Source organism: Poecile atricapillus, chromosome 28 (genome assembly GCF_030490865.1).
Source record: "Poecile atricapillus isolate bPoeAtr1 chromosome 28, bPoeAtr1.hap1, whole genome shotgun sequence".
Classification (NCBI taxonomy): domain Eukaryota; kingdom Metazoa; phylum Chordata; class Aves; order Passeriformes; family Paridae; genus Poecile; species Poecile atricapillus.
In genome coordinates this window covers 2,282,432-2,301,176 of record NC_081276.1, presented here as the reverse complement: position 1 = coordinate 2,301,176, position 18,745 = coordinate 2,282,432, and the positions used below count along the sequence as shown (strand labels likewise).

At 65.9% G+C, this 18,745-nt stretch overlaps 3 protein-coding genes across 4 annotated transcripts; 2 read left to right on the top strand and 1 right to left on the bottom strand.

The window, feature by feature from the left end:
* Positions 1-268: 268 nt before the first annotated feature.
* On the bottom strand, positions 269-1,720 carry GADD45B (growth arrest and DNA damage inducible beta). Its single transcript, XM_058858814.1, has 4 exons — positions 1,521-1,720; positions 1,314-1,415; positions 582-795; positions 269-471 (listed from the first exon to the last, which is right to left on the bottom strand). The coding sequence occupies exons 1-4, from the start codon at positions 1,556-1,558 to the stop codon at positions 358-360; spliced, it is 468 nt and encodes a 155-aa protein (XP_058714797.1). The 5' UTR covers positions 1,559-1,720; the 3' UTR covers positions 269-357.
* A 3,239-nt stretch (positions 1,721-4,959) lies between these two features.
* LOC131589312 (cocaine- and amphetamine-regulated transcript protein-like) lies at positions 4,960-7,114 on the top strand. Of its 2 annotated transcripts, XM_058858625.1 has the most exons (3): positions 4,960-5,456; positions 6,362-6,445; positions 6,545-7,108. In XM_058858625.1, exons 1-3 carry the CDS (start codon positions 5,325-5,327, stop codon positions 6,650-6,652), a joined length of 324 nt encoding a protein of 107 aa, XP_058714608.1. In that variant the 5' UTR covers positions 4,960-5,324; the 3' UTR covers positions 6,653-7,108. The 2 variants fall into 2 exon arrangements, with proteins under 2 accessions (XP_058714608.1, XP_058714607.1); XM_058858624.1 differs by having other exon boundaries at positions 6,362-7,114.
* Positions 7,115-8,090: 976 nt separating this feature from the next.
* MAP1S (microtubule associated protein 1S) lies at positions 8,091-17,133 on the top strand. Its single transcript, XM_058859033.1, is given in 7 exon segments — positions 8,091-8,261; positions 9,951-10,052; positions 10,588-10,670; positions 10,759-10,899; positions 12,117-15,233; positions 15,311-15,529; positions 16,497-17,133. Coding segments are annotated over 7 exon segments (3,957 nt in total). The 5' UTR covers positions 8,091-8,122; the 3' UTR covers positions 16,653-17,133.
* Positions 17,134-18,745: the final 1,612 nt, after the last annotated feature.

Sequence of the window (18,745 nt, the reverse complement as noted above, 5' to 3'; positions counted from 1 at the left end):
GTCCATCTCTCCCCGGGCAGTGTCCATCTCTCTCCGGCCAGTGTCCATCATCTCTCTCCGGCCAGCGTCCATCTCTCCCCGGGCAGTGTCCATCTCTCCCTCGGGGCTCCGGCCAGTGTCCATCTCTCCCCGGCCAGTGTCCATCCCCCTCCGGGTCTGGCACGGTTCCCACCGCAGCGGCCGCGCTCCCCCTTCCTCCTCTCCGGTTCAAAAGAAAAATAAAATCGGTGGGTTTTGGGTATTGTGGGTTGGAACTGGCTGTTTCTCCTTGTTTTTTTGGGTTTTTTTTTTGTTTTTTCCTGTTGTTTTCTGTTGGGTTTTTTTTTTTTAATCCCTCAAGTCCAGGCCGGGAAGGGCTCAGCGCTCCTGCAGACACACGTAAGGCACCCACTGGTTCCTATCGCGACTCTCGGCGCAGTAACTCGCCACCTCGGCCAGCCCCTGACTCTTCCAGGCGTCCGTGTGCGGGTTCTGGGGGGGAGCAGGAGCACGAGGTTAGTGCCACCAGCGCCGCCACACGTGTCCCCGAGCCGCCGCGTCACCCTCCCCGGCTCCCGGCCGTGTCACCCCCCCCCGCTCACCGTGACCAGCAGGCAGTGCAGGTCCCGGGGCTCGGAGCCCGGCTCGGGCTCGCCCAGGATGGCAGCGAGGCGCTGCATGCCCGACACGCGCAGGATGTGGATGTCATTGTCACAGCAGAACGCCTGGATGAGCGTGAAATGGATCTGCAGGGCGATGTCACCTTCGTCCTCCTCGTCGGTGGCCAGCACGCACAGCACCACGCTGTCGGGGTCCCTGCGGGGGGGACACGGAGGGTCAGGGACAGCTCGGGACGGTGGAAGCCCCCGTGTCACCTCCCTGTCGCGCTGGGAATGGGGGACAGACCCCTCCTCAAATTGTGCCTGGGCACCCCCCCTGCGAAACGCTCCTGCCAGGAGCCAGATCCGCGCTCAGCGGAGGGTGAACCCCGGCAGGAGAGACAGAGCCCCACGACAGAGACCGCGACAGAGCCCCCGACAGAGCCCTATCGCGACAGAACCCCCCGACACAGCCCCCCCGACAGAGACCGCGACAGTGCCCCCGACACAGCCCCCCCGACAGAGACCGCGACAGTGCCCCCGACAGAGCCCTATCGCGACAGAGCCCCCCGACACAGCCCCCCCGACAGAGACCGCGACAGTGCCCCCGACACAGCCCCCCCGACAGAGACCGCGACAGTGCCCCCGACAGAGCCCTATCGCGACAGAGCCCCCCGACACAGCCCCCCCGACAGAGACCCCCCCCCCCCGACACAGCCCTATCGCGATACTCACACATTCATGAGCTTGGCCGACTCGTAGACCCCCACGGTGAGCCGGTCCTGCCGCAGAGCCGACACCAGCACCCGCTCCACCGCCTCGCTCACCGCCTGCATCCTGCCGGGAGGAACGGCACAGCCGGTGAGCGCCGGCGGCGACAACCGCGGAACCCGCGACAACCGCGGAGCCCCCGCCGCCCGCCCCGAGCCGCCCGCCACTTACTTGCTGCTATCGCAAGGCACCAGCTCCTCCAGGGTCATGGTGCAAGTGTAATCCTCAGGAGAAGAAGGCAAATTCCAAGAGCAATAATCCCGAGTGCGGCTACGGCGGGGATATCGCTGAGCAATCGCGGCGCTATCGCGATCCCCGGGCCCGCTCCGCTCCTTCCGCCGCTCCAGCGCGATCGCTCTGAGGCACCGCCGCGCCCTGCGCCGCCTTTTATAGGCTCCTGCGGCCGGGCGTAGTCTCGCGCGGCGCCCCCGCCTCTCCCATTGGCTGGCGCCGCGCGGAGCCGCCCACGGGCGCGGCGCTGATTGGACGCCGGCGGCGGGACCCACGTGGGGGTGAAACGCGGGGGGGGGAGCGCGGGGGAAACCCCCGCCCTGAAACTGCGCCCCCCCCGCGCCGGGACGGGCGTGGGAGCGGCGGGGCGGCGGCACCGGGGGGGGAACCGGGGGGAACGGGGGAAACGGGGGGGAACCGGGGCATTGGGGGGAACCGGGGGGCACCGGACGGGGCGGCCGGGGTCCGTCCGTGGGACCGGGGCCCGCCCCGGGGGTCGTTTCTTGCATCGGCGGCAACCCCGGGGTCTCTCCGGGGGTCGCTCGGTGCACCGGGGGTGATCTGTGGGACCGGGGGCTGCACCGGGGGGGTCGGTCTGTGCACCGGGGGTTGCTCCGGGGGTCGGTCCGTGGGACAAGGGGGCTGCACAGGGGGGTCGGTCCGTGGGACGGGGGTCTGCTCCGAGGATCGGTTCTTGCACCGGGAATCGGTCGGTGCACCGGGGGGTCGGGCCCTGGGACCGGGGCTGCACCGGGGTTTTTGTGCGTGAAGTGGGAGCGGTACCGGGGGGTCGGTCCGTGCACCGGGGGCTGCACAGGGGGGTCGTTTCGTTCACCGGGAGCGGTACCGGGGGGTTCGGTCCGTGCACCGGGGGCTGCACCGGGGCTCTGTGCGTGCACCGAGGGGTCGGTCCGTGCACCGGGGGCTGCCCAGTGGGGTCGGTCCGGCTCTCGGGGGCGGCAGCGGGGGTCGGTTCGTGGGCCGCGGGACGCTCCGTACACCGGGGGCTGCAGCGGGGCTCTGTCGGTGGAGCGGGGGCGGCACCGGGGGGCGGCAATTCACGCACCGGGCCGCGGGGGCGGCTCTGTCCGTGCACCGGGACCTGCAGCCGGGGGCGGGAGTGGTCGGTGCGCTCCGAGCCGGGGGAAACGGGGACACGCGGGGAGCTCCGTGCGGCGGGCGGGCGGCGGCCGCCACCTGCCGGGAACACGGCCCGGGACGCGCTCCCGGCGCCCGCGCTTGTCCTTGGCACACCGGGGTCGCTTCACCGCGTCCCCGAATCCCGCCGCTGCACCGGACCGGTGCGCGAACCCCCGGGGCCGTGGGGTCACGGGAGGTGCCCGAGCGGTGCCTCAGTTTCCCTCGGTCTCGTCCTCCTGAGCCGTATTTCCCACGCTGCCACCCGGCCACGGCGGTGCTGGCGCTCCGTGCGCGTCGCCGCTGTCCCCGGTCCCCTTTCGCTGTCCCCGGTCCCCTCTCGCTGTCTCCGGTCCCCTTTCGCTGTCCCCGGTCCCCTCTCGCTGTCCCCGCTGGGCGCCCCCCGTGTCCCCCCGCTCCGGTGCCCGGGCACGGCCCCGCTCCCGCTCGGAGTCCTCCGGGCCAGCAGGCGGCGCTGGCCTCGCCCTCTCGTTGCTCCGCCGCGAGGCCTCATGGGAAGTGTAGTCCCGGAGTGCCCCGCTCGTCCAGCGCCGTTAAACGGGGACTGCATTACCCAGAAGGCTTCGCGCCCGCGTGGGCGGGGCCTCGGGGTGCGGGCGGGGCGGGAGCGGCTCCCCCAGACCGGGACCGGGACCGGGACCGGGACCGGGACCGGGACCGAGCTGGAATGGGGCCGGGGGCCACCAAACCGGGCTGGGACCCGAGTGAGGGCGGGCTGGGGGTCACCAAACGGGCCCCGACCTGGGCTGGGGGCAACCGAACCGGGACCGGACCGAGTGGGGGCAGCCAGAACCGAGCTGGAGCGGCGTCAGGGGCCACCGGACTGGGTCTGGAAGCCACCGGACCGGGACCGGACTGGGCTGGGGCCAGGCGGGGTTAACCGGGACTCAGCCGGACCGGGGCCCCGGGGGACCGGACCAGGCTTGGGAGCCAGGACCGGACCGGTTTTGGGGTGACCGGATCGGCGGCTGTCGGGGTTCTCCGCGCTTGGGTCCTGCCGGTGTCCGGTGGTGCCCGCGGCTCGGTCCCGTCCCGGTTTCTGCGGGGGTCTCCCCGCGGATCCCCAAAGCCCAGCGAGGAGGAGGAGGAGGAGGAGGAAGATGCTGAGACAGGACCTGGAGTGGCGGCGGGACGGGGGAGACCCCCGGGGGTGATGGGGGTCTGGGGGGGTCCCCCGGGGTCAGAGGGGAACGGGGGGCGGTGTCTGTGGGGGTCCTGGGGGGTTTGGGGACATAAAGGGACCGGGCAGGGATGGAGCGGGAGCGGAGACCCCGGTGGGGACACCGGAGAACCCGGAAGGGCTGTGGGACAGCAGAGCTGCAGCCCCCCGGTGTCCCCCCGTCTGTCCCCCTGTCTGTCCCCCTGTCTGTCCCTGTCTGTCCCCCTGTCTGTCCCCTCGTCTGTCCGTGTCTCTGTCCGCGTCTGTCCCTCTCTGTCCCACCGTCTGTCCCCCTGGCTGTCCCCCCGTCTGTCCCCCTGTCTGTCCCCCTGTCTGTCCCCCTGTCTGTCCCCCGTCTGTCCCTGTCTGTCCCTGTCTGTCCCCCCCGTCTGTCCCCCCGTCTGTCCCCCTGTCTGTCCCTGTCTGTCCCCCCGTCTGTCCCCCTGTCTGTCCCCCTGTCTGTCCCTGTCTGTCCCCCCGTCTGTCCCCCCGTCTGTCCCCCTGTCTGTCCCTGTCTGTCCCCCTGTCTGTCCCCCTGTCTGTCCCCCTGTCTGTCCCCCTGTCTGTCCCTGTCTGTCCCTGTCTGTCCCCCCTGTCTGTCCTCCTGTCTGTCCCCCTGTCTGTCCCCCTGTCTGTCCCCCTGTCTGTCCCCCTGTCTGTCCCCCGTCTGTCCCTGTCTGTCCCTGTCTGTCCCCCCTGTCTGTCCCCCTGTCTGTCCCCCTGTCTGTCCCTGTCTGTCCCTGTCTGTCCTCCTGTCTGTCTCTGTCTGTCCCCCCGTCTGTCCCCCCGTCTGTCCCTGTCTGTCCCTGTCTGTCCCCCCCGTCTGTCCCCCTGTCTGTCCCCCTGTCTGTCCCCCTGTCTGTCCCCCTGTCTGTCCCCCTGCCTGTCCCCCGTCTGTCCCCCCGTCTGTCCCCCCGTCTGTCCCTGTCTGTCCCCCCTGTCTGTCCCCCCGTCTGTCCCTGTCTGTCGCCCTGTCTGTCCCCCTGTCTGTCCCCCGTCTGTCCCGCTGTCTGTCCCCTCTGTCTGTCCCCTCTGTCTGTCCCCGTCTGTCCCCCTGTCTGTCCCCGTCTGTCCCCCCGTCTGTCCCCCCATTCCCACTAACGCCGTTTGTCCCCTCTCGTGCCCGTCCGGTCTGTGCCGTGTCCGGTGCCCGCTCCGGGCTGGGTTTCCGGCCCGATCCCGGTGTTTGCTCAGGGAATTGGCAGCGGCTGCGGCCTGCGGGGGTCACCCGGGGGTCCCCGCTGCTGACGTCCGTCCCCGGCCCTGCCTGGTGGCCCCGGTGTCCCCAGGGGCGCTGTGTCCCCCCTCCAGCCCGGTGCCGGTGCCGGGGTTTGGGCGCCCCGTCTGCGTCACCGGCTGTTTGCGGGGGTATAAAGCGGGGCCCGGCACATCCCGGAGCATCCAGGGGCGCAGCCGGCACCGGGAACATGGAAAACGCTCGGCTCTGCCTGCTCTGCCTGCTGGGCTCCGGCCTCATCCTGCTCGGTACCCCCGAACCGGTACCGGGGCTCCGGCCCGCCCTGAGCCCGCCCGGGCACAGCCGGGAGGAGACGGAGCTGGTAAGGGGCTCGGGGAGGGGGAAAGGGGGTCCCCAGCACCCCCCGAGCGTTTTTGGGGCATTTTGGGAGGTTCCTGCTCCTCCCATCCCGGTTCGGGACCGGTTCTGGGCGGTCCCGGGGGAATTGGGGAGGGGGAAACCGAGACCCCTCCGCTGGTTCTGTGCTGCTGTCCCGGGGTCCTGGGGACACCGGGGACGTCCCGCAGCACGCGGCTATCGCCGGTTTGGGGAGTTTTGGTCGTTTTCTCCTTCCCGGTTCCATCCTGAGCTCTGGCTCAGCTGCAGGAGGGTGGGGGGGACCCGAGAGGGGACGCGGGGGTGGGCGGCAGCCGAAGGACAGAGCCTGAACCCCCCCGATCCTGCCCCAGCCCTGATTCCTGACCTGGGTGAGCCGGACACGGGGTGGGGACGGGACAGGAGCGTGGGGGACTCGGGGTGACAAATCCAGAGATCCCGGGGTGACAAATCCAGAGATCCCGGGGTGACAAATCCAGAGATCCCGGGGGACTCCGGGGTGACAGATCCAGAGATCCCGGGTGTCCCGAAGGACTTGGGGTGACAAATCCAGAGATCCCAGGGGACCGGGGATGACGGATCCAGAGCTCCGGGATGTGCCGGGGGACCCGGGGTGACCCCGCGGAGCCCCGGGGTGTCCCAGGAATTTGGGGTGACACGGATCCAGAGATCCCGGGGGACCCGGGGTGACCCTGCGGAGCCCCGGGGTGTCCCAGGGGACCCGGGGTGACCCCGCGGAGCCCCGGGGTGTCCCAGGGGACCCGGGGTGACCCCGCGGAGCCCCGGGGTGTCCCAGGGGACCCGGGGTGACCCCGCGGAGCCCCGGGGTGTCCCAGGGGACCCGGGGTGACCCCGCGGAGCCCCGGGGTGTCCCGGTGCTGGCCCTGGCAGGTGGAGGTGCTGCAGGAGGTGCTGGACAAGCTGCGGACGCGGGAGCCGCCGGCGCTGGAGAAGAGGCTGAGCTGGGTGCCCTGGGTAGGGCGGGGCTGGGGCTCGCCCGGAGGCTTCGGGGGGACCCCAAACCCCCCCGTTGTGTGGGGGTGCAGCCCCGGGGCTGACGGTGCCGCCCCGCAGTGCGAGCCCCGGGAGCCGTGCGCGGTGCGGCGGGGGGCGCGCATCGGGAAACTCTGCAGCTGCCCCCGCGGAACCTCCTGCAACCTCCTCATCCTCAAGTGCTCCTGAGGCTCCGGGGACACCGGGGGACACCGGGGACACCGGGGGACACCGGGGACACCGGGGGACACCAGCTGCCACCCGCCTGCGCCCCGGGCACGGGAGGGAGGGAGGGGGAGCCACGGGCCCCCAGCCCCTCCCCGCACCGGGATGGATTCCGGGATTCCGGGATTTTGCACCGGGATGGATCCGCAGCAGCGCCGGTGCCCCGGCCCGGGGGCTGGCGGTGTCCAGGGATGCATTAAACCATCGGATCCGCGCCTGCTGCCTGCTTTTTTTGGGGGGATTTTGAGGTTCTCAGCCCCTTCTGGCGCCTCCTGAGGGCCGGGGGTGTTTCCTGCTGTGGGTTCACGTCGGGAGTGTGAGATTGGGGCAGGGATGAGGGGCTGGGAGTGGAAATGGGGACGCTGCGGGAACCGGCGGGGAGCCGAGTCCGGGATCCGCGGGATGCGGGGGCTCAACAGCCCGGCCCGGCCGCACCCAGAACCCCAAATCCCTCATCCAGAACCCAAAATCCCCCATCAAGAATCCAGAACCTCCATCCAGAATCCCAAATCCCCCATCCAGAACCCCAAATTCCCTCTCCAGAACCCAAAACCCCCATCCAGAACCCCAAATCCCTCATCCAGAACCCCAAATCCCTCATCCAGAATCCAGAACCTCCATCCAGAACCCCAAATTCCCCATCCAGAACCCCAAACCCCCATCCAGAACCCCAAATCCCTCATCCAGACCCCCGAATCCCCCATCCAGAACCCCAAATCCCGCACCCAGAACCCCAGATCCCGCATCCAGAACCCGACCACCATCCAGAACCCCAAATCTCCCATCCAAAACCCCAAATCCCCCAGCCAGCACCCCAATCCCCCTCCAGACCCCAAATCCCGCACCCAGACCCCCAATCCCCCACCCAAACCCCAAATCTCCCAGCCAGCACCCCAAACCCCATCCAGAACCCCAAATCCCCCATCCAGCACCCCAAATCCCCATCCAGCACCCCAAATCCCCCATCCAAAACCCCCAAATCCCCCATCCAAAACCCCAAATCCCCCTCCAGAACCCCAAATCCCCCATCCAACCCCCAATCCCCCTCCAGAACCCCAATCCCCTCCAAACCCCCAATCCCCCTCCAAAACCCCCAAATCCCCCTCCAGAACCCCAAATCTCTCATCCAGAACCCCAAATCCCCCATCCAGAACCCCAAATCCCGCACCCAGAACCCCAAATCCCCCTCCAGAACCCCAAACCTCCACCCAGAACCCCAAATCCCCCACCCAGAACCCCGCACCTCCCGCGCGGACCCCACCCTCTGCCCCACCCCGCGCGTTGCCCCTTTAAGAAGCCTCTCTCCCACCTCCGCCCCGCCCACCCGCCTCCCCTGCGGCGCCTCCCATTGGCTGGCGGTGACATCAGTGGGCGTGGCCCTGCCGGGGGTGACGCAGGGGGCGTGGCCGGCGGGGCGGGCGGGGGGCGCCGAAGATGGCGGCGGCTCCGGTGGCTCCGGTGGCCGCGGCCCCTCCGGCCTCGGGGCCGCGCCGCTTCTCGCTGCTCGCCATCGTGGGCGGCGGCTGCCACCGGCCCGGCCTCAGGGCCGCCGCCCTGCAGCAGCTGGAGCGAGGTGAGACCGCGCGATGCTCCGGGGGGATCCTCCCGGAGCCGCCCGCATCCACCGGAGCAGCGCCCCCCCCGCTCCCCTCAGCCAGCCCGGGGATGCTCCGTTCGGTCCCGCAGCACCGGGGTGTGATCGCCCCTTATCGGGCTGCCCCAGCCCCCCGGGATCTGCCCTTCTCCTGCCTCTTTGTGTTCCTGGGGGTTGCGCCCCCAAATTCCCGGGATTTGCCCCATTCCTGCCCCCCCCCCCCCCCCCCCGGGATCTGCGCCCTCTGCGGCCCCTCAGCCTCTGAAATCCCATAAAATCTAAAATGCCCCTTTTTTCCTGCCCCCAAATCCTCAGGGAGGTGAATCCTCAAGCTCTTTCTCCTCCCAAGACCTCCAGGGTTTGCTCCCCCTGGGTTTGGACCCCCCCCAGGATCTGCCCCTTTTCCTGCACCCCGAAATTCCCGGGATCTGCACCCCGAAATTCCCAGGATTTTCACCCCAAAATTCCCAGGATCTGCACCCCGAAATTCCCGGGATCTGCACCCCGAAATCCCCTGGATTTGCACCCCGAAATTCCCAGGATCTGCACCCCGAAATCCCCTGGATTTGCACCCCAAAATCCCCAGGATCTGCACCCCGAAATCCCCAGGATTTTCACCGTGAAATCCCCAGGATTTGTACCCTGAAATCCCCAGGATTTTCACCGTGAAATCCCCTGGATTTTCACCCCTAAACTCCCAGGATCTGCACCCCGAAATCCCCAGGATTTTCACCGTGAAATCCCCTGGATTTTCACCCCTAAACTCCCAGGATCTGCACCCCGAAATCCTCTGGATCTGCACCCCAAAATCCCCAGGATTCTCACCGTGAAATCCCCTGGATTTTCGCCCCTAAACTCCCAGGATCTGCTCCTTTCCCTGCCCCTCAAGCCCCCAGAATCTTCCCCCCAGATTCCCAGGATTTGCTCCCCAAATTCCCAGGATTTTCCCCCCGGGGGTTCTCAGGATTTGTCCCCCCAGATCCCTGGGATCTGCTCCCCAAATTCCCAGGATTTTTCTCTTTTCCTGCCCCAGGATTTACCCCACATATTTCAGGGTCCCCCCTCCAGCCCCCTCATCCCTCCCTGAGCCCTGCCTGGATTTGGGGGGGGGTCTCAGGCCGTGATCCCAGCGGGATCAGATCCCAAACCCAGGACAGGAGGGACATTCCCAGTCCTGATCCTTCGTCCCCTGGCTCTGGGACCGTCCCAAACCTCACCAAAACCACCCCAAAACGGCCCCAAACTCTTGTGCAACCCCCGGGGCCGTTACACCATCCCCACCCGCCACCGGCAGCGCCCGGAGCCACCCGAATTTTGGGAATAAGCTCCCAAAATCCCTTTTTGTGGGAATCTCAAAGCCATTTCTGGGTTCTGCACCTGTCCAGGTGCTGACAGGTAGCTCCAAATCTGGTAATTCCATAATTGGCAGCTCTGAGGAGGTGTTGGCAGAGCTGTTCCGTGCCCCGGGGGATCGGGATTTGGGATTTGGCAGAGCCGGAGCTGCCGTGAGTCACGGCAGGAGGAGCTCACCAGGTGCTTGGGGACACCCCAAAATCACCTCAGCTGGGGATTTTTGGGTGGGATTTTCAGGTTTTTTGGGGTCTAAAATCCCAATTTTTTTTTTATTCCCAATTTTTTTATTTTTTTATTCTGTGTTTTTCTCCGCAGGGATCCGCTCCTGGGACATCGACCTGGCCTCCTGCAACCTGGACGAGCAGCTGAAGCTCTTCGTGTCCCGGCACTCAGCCACCTTCTCCAGCATTGTGAAAGGTGAAATATGGGATAAAAAAACAGGAAAAAAAGGGAAAAAACTCTCCCAGGAGCTGGGGAGTGGTGGGAGGGGGTGTTGGTGGTCAGGGAAGCCCCCTCCCCGTTTTCTCCTCCCGGATTTTGTGGGAACAGGCCTGGCTTTGTGCCCTCCCCCCCGTGCAAACCCCGTGATCCCCCCACGTGAGGAGCCGCTTCCTTCTCCCACCCCGGCTGGGATTTTCCGTGGAGGGATGGAATGGGGAATTTGGAGCTCCAGGGCCTTTTCCCCCACCACATCCCAGCCTTGGCTGGGCCCACAGTGGGTGTGAAACCCCCCAAAAACCCACCCTGGGAGCAGCCAGAGCGTTTGGGGGAGTCTCCCTCCCCTCCCCGTGGCAGGAAGGACACGGGAAGCGTTTCCCTCGGCCCCCGCCGTGTCCGGCAACGCGCCCGTCCCTCTTCCTCCGGAAAACCGGGCACTGCCTGGCCTTGGGGGACAAATTTGGGAGGCTGGAGGAGGGAGGGGGTGTGATTGTCACCCCCTGTGTCCCCACAGGTCAGCGCACCCTCCACCACCGCGGGGACGTGCTGGAGACCCTGGTGCTGCTGAACCCTTCGGATAAATCCCTGTGTGACGAGGTGAGGTGGGAATGTCACGGTGGGGCCACCCCAGCGCTGTCCCCAGGGTGTCCCCTCGGTCCTGATGTCCCCCCTGCTCCGTCCCCAGCTGCGGAACCTCATCACGGACGTGTCGCAGCACAAGCTGCTGGTGTTCGCGGGGCCCTGCGTGGAGGACACCGGGGAGCTGATGCTGCAGACCGGCTGCTTCTCCCTGCGGGATTTCATCCAGATTTTCACGGATAAGGAGGTGTGGAGCTGCTGGAGGAGCCGGGGATGCAGCAGGGGGGGTTTGTGGGGATGTTGTCTGAGCACGGCGCCGGCGGCTCCTCGGGAATGATCCTCGCACGGGGGGCACTGCGAGGTGTGGGGAAAATCCTGGGGGGCTGCGGCAGGAAAAGGGGAAGGTCCTGGAGGTTTAGGGGGGGGAATCCTGGGGGTTTGTGGGGGAAGGTCCTGGAGGTTTAGGGGGGGGAAATCCTGGGGGTTTAGGGGGGGAAATCCTGGGGGTTTAGGGGGGGCAGATCCTGGGGATTTAGGGGGGGCAGATCCTGGGGGTTTAAGGGAAGATCCTGGGGGTTTAGGGGGAAAATCCTGGGGGTTTAGGGGAAGATCCTGGGGGTTTAGAGGGGAAAATCCTGGGGGTTTGGGGGGCAGGTCCTGGGGGTTTAGGGGGGCAGATCCTGGGGGTTTTGATCCTGGGGGTTTAGGGGTGGATGCTGGGGATCTGTGAGTGCAAATCCTGGGGGTGTTGGGAGGAAGATCCTGGTGGTTTGAAGGGCAGGGAAAGGGGCAGATCCTGGGGGTTTAGGGGAGGCAGATCCTGGGGGTTTAGGAGTACAGATCCTGAGGATTTTGGGGTGCAGATTCCAGGATTTTAGGGGTGCAGATCCTGAGGATTTTGGGGTTGCAGATTCCAGGAATTTAGGGGTGCAGATCCTGAGGATTTTGGGTTGCAGATTCCGGGATTTCAGGGATGCAGATCCTGAGGATTTTGGGGTGCAGATTCCGGGATTTTAGGGGTGCAGATCCTGAGGATTTTGGGGTGCAGATTCCAGGATTTCAGGGGTGCAGATCCTGAGGATTTTGGGGTGCAGATTCCGGGATTTCAGGGATGCAGATCCTGAGGATTTTGGGGTGCAGATTCCGGGATTTTAGGGGTGCAGATCCTGAGGATTTTGGGGTGCAGATTCTGATAATTTAGAGGGGCAGATCCTCACCTGCCAGGGGGTCACAGCCAAGGTGGGGGGGGTCAGGGAAAGCTCCCCCTTTTGGGAGCCCCCCAGGACCCTGCCCAGCAGCAGAGGAGGCCGGCACCCCAAAACCCCCCAAAAAAGCAGGCAGCAGGTGTGGATCCAATGATCTCACGTGTTCCTGGACACCTCCCACCCCCACGGGTCCATCCCTGTGGGGGGACAGGGGGTGACCCCGGTGCCCCCTCCCACCCGAAGCCGCCCCTCTGTGCAGGTGGGGGAGATCCTGAGCTCTGCAGACCCCTCGGCCAAGGCCAGGCTGACCATCAGCTGCCCGGATTTCGGGGAGTGGAGGGACTCGGGCTTGGAGCACCACAACCTGCAGGACTTCATCGAGCTGCGCTACAACCCCGGCTGCGTGCTGCCGGAGATGGAGGGGCTGGAGGAGTTCATGGAGTACCTGTCCGAGTCCCTGGAACCCCAGTCCCCCTTCGACCTCCTGGAGCCCCCCACCATGGTGGGGTTCCTGAAGCTCTCCAAGCCCTGCTGCTACATCTTCCCGGGCGGGAGAGGCGACTCGGCTTTCTTCGCCGTCAACGGCTTCAACGTCTTGGTCAACGGCGGCTCCAACCCCAAATCCTCCTTCTGGAAGCTGGTGCGGCACCTGGACCGCATCGACTCCATCCTGGTGACGCACGCGGGCACGGACAGCCTGCCCGGCATCAACAGCCTGCTGCAGAGGAAGCTGGCCGAGCTGGAGGAGGACCCGTCCCAGAGCTCGCAGGGCAACGGCGACTGGGCCAAGAACCTGATCTCGCCCGAGCTGGGCGTCGTCTTCCTCAACGCCTGCGAGAAGCTGAAGGACATCGAGGGCGACTCGCGGGTGCTCAAGAGCTGCGACGAGGCCGCGCTGACCCTGCACTACCTGGACAAGTTGGGCATCCGGCCCAACCTGCTGGCCCGCGACGGCGGCCCCCGCGCCGAGCCCACCGTGCTCTTCCAGAAGATGGGGGTGGGCCGGCTGGACATGTACGTGCTGAACCCCGTCAAGGGCACCAAGGAGCTGGAGTTCCTCCTGCAGCACTGGGCGGGGAACGGCTTCCCCAAGGAGCAGGAGCTGCCGCTGCAGTGCCTGACCTCGCTGTGCGTGCTGCTGGTGTGGCACCCCGTCAGCCGCTCCGAGAAGATCATCCGCGTGCTGTTCCCCGGCTGCACGCCCCAGGCTCGCATCCTGGAAGGGCTGGAGAAGGTGAAGCACCTGGAGTTCCTCAAGCACCCCGTGGTCACCAAGAACGACCTGAAGGGGACGGCGCAGGCGGAGAAGCCGCCGAAGCAGAGGAGGGCGGAGAGCAAGGAGAGCCTCAAGTCGGGCTCCAAGCTGAGCTTGGTGGAGGCCGCGGCGCCGGCGCCGAAGGAGAAGGCTCCCAAGGTGGAGAAGAAGGAGGTGAAATCCGGGACCAAGGAGAAGCCAAAATCCCTGGGGGACGCGGCCAGGACGGGGTCAGAAGAGGAGAAAGCCAAGGATGGCCGAGCCAAGCCGGAGTCGGCGGCTGAGAAGGCGAAGGGGGACGCGAAGCCGAAGGCGAACAAGGAGAAGGCGGCGCCCAAGAAGGAGCCGGCTGCCAGGAAGGAGGAGAAGAAGCCACCAAAGAAGGACGAGGGGGCCGAGACCAAGAAGGAGGTGAAGGTGGTGAAGAAGGAGGCCAAGGCCGAGACGCTGCGGAAGGACTCCAAGGACAGCAAGGCTGAGGCCAAGGCTCCGGCCAAGGCTCCGGCCCGGAAAACGCCGGTCCCGGAGAGCCGCAAAGCCCCGGCCAAGGCCGGCAGCGTCAAGAAGTCCCTGCTGAAGAAAGAGCCGGAGAAACCCAAGGCTAAAAGCGGCCAGAAGGAGCCGGGAGCCTCGGATGGCTCCAAGTCCTCCTCCCCCGAGGAGATGCTGCCGGAGGCCGAGCAGGAGGGCGGGAGGAGGAGGAAGGAGGAATCCACGGATGAAGGCATCGCCACGGCCGACAGCGAGCTGGAGCCTTTATCCCTGGAGAACGGGGGGAACCGGCGGCCGGGGGTGCCGGGGGATCCGTCCTGCCTGGAGAACGGCCTGGAAGAGCCCGAGAGCCCCCAGCGCTTGCGCTACCCCGAGAGCAGCCCCCTGCGAGCCGTGTGCCCCCCGTCCCCCATGGCCAAGACCCCCAAGAGCGACCGCAGCGTCAACTTCGACCTGACGCCCACCGGGCTGCTCAACCACGGCCCCGAGGGCGCCGAGGATCCCTGCGGCAGCTCCGAGGAGAAAACCCTGGAGATGATGTCCCCGGCCAGCTCGGGGCCGGCCAGCGCCGGCCACACGCCCTTCCACCAGTCTCCGGTGGAGGAGGGCGCGGAGGAGCCGGGCCGGCAGCAGAACGCGTGGCCGGCGGCCGGAGCGGGCAAGGAGGGCTCGGCGCCGGACAAGCAGGCGGGGTGCCTGTCCCTCAGCCCCTTCAAGGACGACGTCCCCGACGTGTCCCCCACCATCACCACGCCCTCGCTGCCGGCCGAGGTGGGCTCCCCGCACTCCACCGAGGTGGACGAGTCGCTCTCGGTGTCCTTCGAGCAGGTGCTGCCGCCGGTCAGCGAGTCCCCGCCGGAGGACGGGCAGCGCTCCCGCGGCTCCGGGGACGAGCCCGAGGCCGCCAAAGGGGGGCTGTCGCTGCCGCTGCGGCCGTGCCACCACCCGCCCTGGGCCGACGGGGACGCGGGGACGCGGCCCGGCCGCCGCTCGGACTCGCCCCACGACGTGGACCTGTGCCTGGTGTCGCCCTGCGAGTTCGAGCACCCCAAGTCGGAGCGGTCGCCCTCGGCCGCCGCCAGCCCGCGGGAGCTGTCGGACAGTGACCCCTCGCAGGAGCTGGCGCCGCCCCGGGGCCGGCCGGGCGAGACCCCCCCGACGTCGGTCAGCGAGTCGCTGCCCACCCTCTCCGACTCCGACGTCCCTCCGGCCACCGAGGACTGCCCGTCCATCCTGGCCGACGGGCTGGAGTCGGACGAGGACTCGGAGCGGCCGCCCCGCGGCGTGGCCAGAGCGTGTGACCCGCTGCCAGCCCCCCTGAAGGACCCCTGTCCCCTCCCTGCCCAGCCCGGAATCTGCATGGTGGACCCCGAGGCGCTGCCCCCGGCCGGAAGGAGCCCCCCGGCACCAGGGTGAAGAGGACCCCGTCCCGCGTGGGCTCGGCGCCCGCCGCCCCCAAAGCCGAGTCCCCCCGCGTCCCCTCCTCGGCCACCAAGGCCAGGCCTCCCACCGGGGACAAGGCCAGGCCGCCCCTCGGGGACAAGAAGGGCTCGTCCAGCGGGACCCCCGGCAACGCCCGCGGCGCTGGAGCGCGGCCGGCGGCCGGAGCCGGCCGGGCATCGCCGGCAGGTAGGGGCGGGCGGAGCAGGGGTGGCACCGCGGGGTCTTTGGGGACGGCCGTGACCGCTGTCCCCCTGTCCTAGCAGGCACGAGGGCTGCAGCCCCCCCAGGGACCCCCCGTCTACGTGGACCTGGCGTATCTGCCCGGCTCCTGGAGCGCCCGCACGGTGGACGAGGAGTTTTTCCGGCGGATCCGCTCGCTGTGCTACGTGGTCAGCGGCGATGACCACCTGAAGGAGGGGGTGCTGCGGCCGCTGCTCGATGCCCTCCTGACGGGCAAGCACCAGTGGGGCATCGACATCCAGGTGAGAGCCCAGCCTGGGGGCGTGGAGGGCTGGCATCGGCCTCCTCGTGGTGCTGGGGGGTGACAAAAACTGTCCTGGGTGTCCTTTCTTCCTCCTGGGGGGTGACAAAATCTGTCCTGGGTGTCCTTTCCTGATATTTGGGGGGGTGACAAAATGTTCTGGGTGTCCTTTCTTCCTCCTGGGGGGTGACAAAGTGTCCTGGGTGTCCTTTTTTCCTCCTGGGGGGTGACAAAAAGTGTCCTGGGTGTCCTTTCTTCTTCCTGGGGGGTGACAAAAAGTGTCCTGGGTGTCCTTTCTTCCTCCTGGGGGGTGACAAAAACTGTCCTGGGTGTCCTTTCTTCCTCCTGGGGGGTGACAAAAAGTGTCCTGGGTGTCCTTTCTTCCTCCTGGGGGGTGACAAAAACTGTCCTGGGTGTCCTTTCTTCTTCCTGGGGGTGACAAAAAGTGTCCTGGGTGTCCTTTCTTCCTCCTGGGGGGTGACAAAAACTGTCCTGGGTGTCCTTTCTTCTTCCTGGGGGTGACAAAAACTGTCCTGGGTGTCCCTTCCTGATATTTGGAGGGTGACAAAGTGTCCTGGGTTCCCCTTCTTGTTCCTGGGGGAGTGATAAGGGGAGGTGGGATCAGCCCCCTCCTGATAATTTGGGGGTGACAAAAAGTCCTGGGTGCCCCTTCCCAAAAATTTGGGGGGTGAGAAAACGCCCTGGGTGCCCCTTCCCATTAATTTTGGGGGTGACAAAACACCCTGGGTGCCCCTTGCTGATAATTTTGGGGGTAACAAAGTGCCCTGGGTGCCCCTTGCTGATAATTTTGGGGGTGACAAAACGCCCTGGGTGCCCCTTGCTGATAATTTTGGGGGTGACAAAATGCCCTGGGTGCCCCATGCCGGTGCAGGGGGGGTGACAAAGTGCCCTGGGTGCCCCTTGCTGATAATTTTGGGGGTGACAGAGTGCCCTGGGTGTCCCCTCAGGTGACTTTGATCCCCACCTTCGACTCTCTGGTGATGCACGAGTGGTACCAGGAGACGCACGAGCGGCAGCAGGAGCTGGGCATCACCGTGCTGGGCAGCAACAGCACCGTGGCCATGCAGGACGAGACCTTCCCCGCCTGCAAGGTGGAGTTCTGAGGGCTCAGGGGGGCTCACCCTCACCCTCCTCACCCTCCTCAGAGCCCCCCACACCGCGCTGGGAGACGGGGCTGTGTCCCCCCCACCTCCCCCTCCCCAAAAAACGCCGCGCACGCCCCACGCCAGCCTCGCTCTGCACCCGCTGCCAGCCCCGGGAGGGGACAAGGGAGCAGCTGGGGACAGGGAGGGGGTGACAGGATGTGTGTCCCCCTCCCCTCCACGGGCAGCTCGATGGAACAGGGTAAATTTTTGCTGTTTTGTTGGGATTTTGTTGGTTTTTTTTCCCCCCTCCCTTTCCCTGGATGAGCCACAATTCCCCCCCCCACCCCCCAAAACCCTCAAAATGAGGGGGGGGGTCTCCAAATCTGGGACAACTTTGGGGGTCCCATCCCTGTGGAGATTGAGATTTGGGGGGGGGCTGCTGTTTTGGGGCTGTCCCTGGTGGTTTTGGCCCCCCTCTCCTCCCCCCCACCCAAAACGGTCCCACCCCCCCAAAAAAAAACTATTGTGACCCCCCCTCACCTCCCAAAAATTGATTGTAACCCCCTCTCCACCTCCCAAAAATTGATTGTAACCCCCCCTCCACCTCCCAAAAATTGATTGTAACCCCTCCCCACCCAAAATTTCGGGGTGGGGGCTGTACAAAAGCAATCCCACCCCCCCAATCCCACCCCCCCATCCCCGGGAGTTGCCGAAATCTGTTGAAAACCAAACGCTCACGTGCAATTTTTAAGGGGTTTTATGAGCTTAGAGCACCAAAGGGGGGGTCAGGGTAAGGCTGGGGGGTGGTGGGGGACAGAATGTGACGACCCCCTCCCCAAATTCCCCCCTCCCCACCCCCCCCTTGGACAAACACTAACCCGTTTTTTTGTAGGAGGCTCCTCGATGGCTCTTTTTGTAACGACTTTTTAAGATAAAACAACAAAAAAAAAAACCAAAAAAAAAAAGAAGATAAAAATCGTGAAAAACTGAAAAAAAAAAACCCAAACCTTTTTTTTTTTTTTTTTTTATTGTCTTTGAGGGGAGGGGGTTTATTTATCTTCGCCCCCCTCCCCACACACACACACTCCCCTAAACGCCCTTTGGGGGCTTTTACCTTCGATTGTATCAGGGAGGGGGGCACTGAATGTTTCACCTTTAGTGCTTTATTATCATTTATTTTTTTTTTCCCCCCCTGGGCTGGAAGGTTTGGAGGTGGGTGGGGGGCGTTTTTTGGGGTGGCTGGGGTGGTTGTGACCCCCCCACCCCCCGTTTTTCCCCTGCCTCCCAAAACCCAGCCCCTCGCCCGTGGCCAGCGGCGCACGCTCCCCATCTTGCACGTTCCACGTTTGGCAAATGTGTGGAAAATCAGCATTAAAGAGGATCATTCCCAGTGGATTTTTGTCTCCTAGGGTTGGGTTTTGGGTTGGGTTTTTTTTTTTTTTGGGGGGGGGTTCTCATGGATTTGGGGAGGAGAAGGATGGGGTTGGGCTCAGCCTTTGTTGGGGGGAGTGAGGGGGGGGGTTGTGCCATGAGAAAGGGAATTTTTGGGGTTTTTTTTGGGGGGGGTTTGGGGAGGGGTTGCAGCTGCTGGTGGGAGAGGGGTTGGGGGATTTGGGGAGGGGTCCCGGGTGTCACCCGGGGGGGGTTGGAGAGGGGTTGGGGGGGGTGTGGATGCGCTGCGGTGCGGCAGCGCCGAGGCTGAGGCTGGATGCGGGGTTGCCATGACAACCCCATCCCCATCCCCATCCCCATCCCTGCATCCCAGCCCCGCCGCCCTCGGCCCCACGAGCAGCAGGAGGAGGAGGATGAGGAGGAGGAGGAGGGGGCTTCAGCCACTGCCTTCAGCCCCCGCAGCTTTTTGGGGGGATTTTGGGGGGGGTTCGGAGCCTCCTCGGTGCTCCCCGTGTCCCCCCCCTGTGCCCTTTGTGGGCAGCACGAGGCTGGCAGGACCGGGGGGTAAAAAAAAAACCCCTCAAAGCCCCCCGAACCCACCCCCAAATTCCCCTTCCCACCCCCAAATTCCCCTTCCCACCCCAAAATTCCCCTCTCCCACCCCGCCCAGCCAATCCCAAACCTCCCCTTCCCCAAAATCTCCTCCTTCCCGGGCCCTT

Excerpts from the sequence above, each read along its gene's own strand:
- LOC131589312 (XM_058858624.1), top strand. The coding sequence starts at position 5,325 with ATGGAAAACGCTCGGCTCTGCCTGCTCTGCCTGCTGGGCTCCGGCCTC. Across the intron at positions 5,457-6,361 it reads GCCGGGAGGAGACGGAGCTG|GTGGAGGTGCTGCAGGAGGT; the intron begins GTAAGGGGCTCG and ends TGGCCCTGGCAG.
- GADD45B (XM_058858814.1), bottom strand. The coding sequence starts at position 1,558 with ATGACCCTGGAGGAGCTGGTGCCTTGCGATAGCAGCAA. Across the intron at positions 1,416-1,520 it reads GTGCCTTGCGATAGCAGCAA|GATGCAGGCGGTGAGCGAGG; the intron begins GTAAGTGGCGGG and ends TCCTCCCGGCAG. Across the intron at positions 796-1,313 it reads TCGGCCAAGCTCATGAATGT|GGACCCCGACAGCGTGGTGC; the intron begins GTGAGTATCGCG and ends TCCCCCCCGCAG.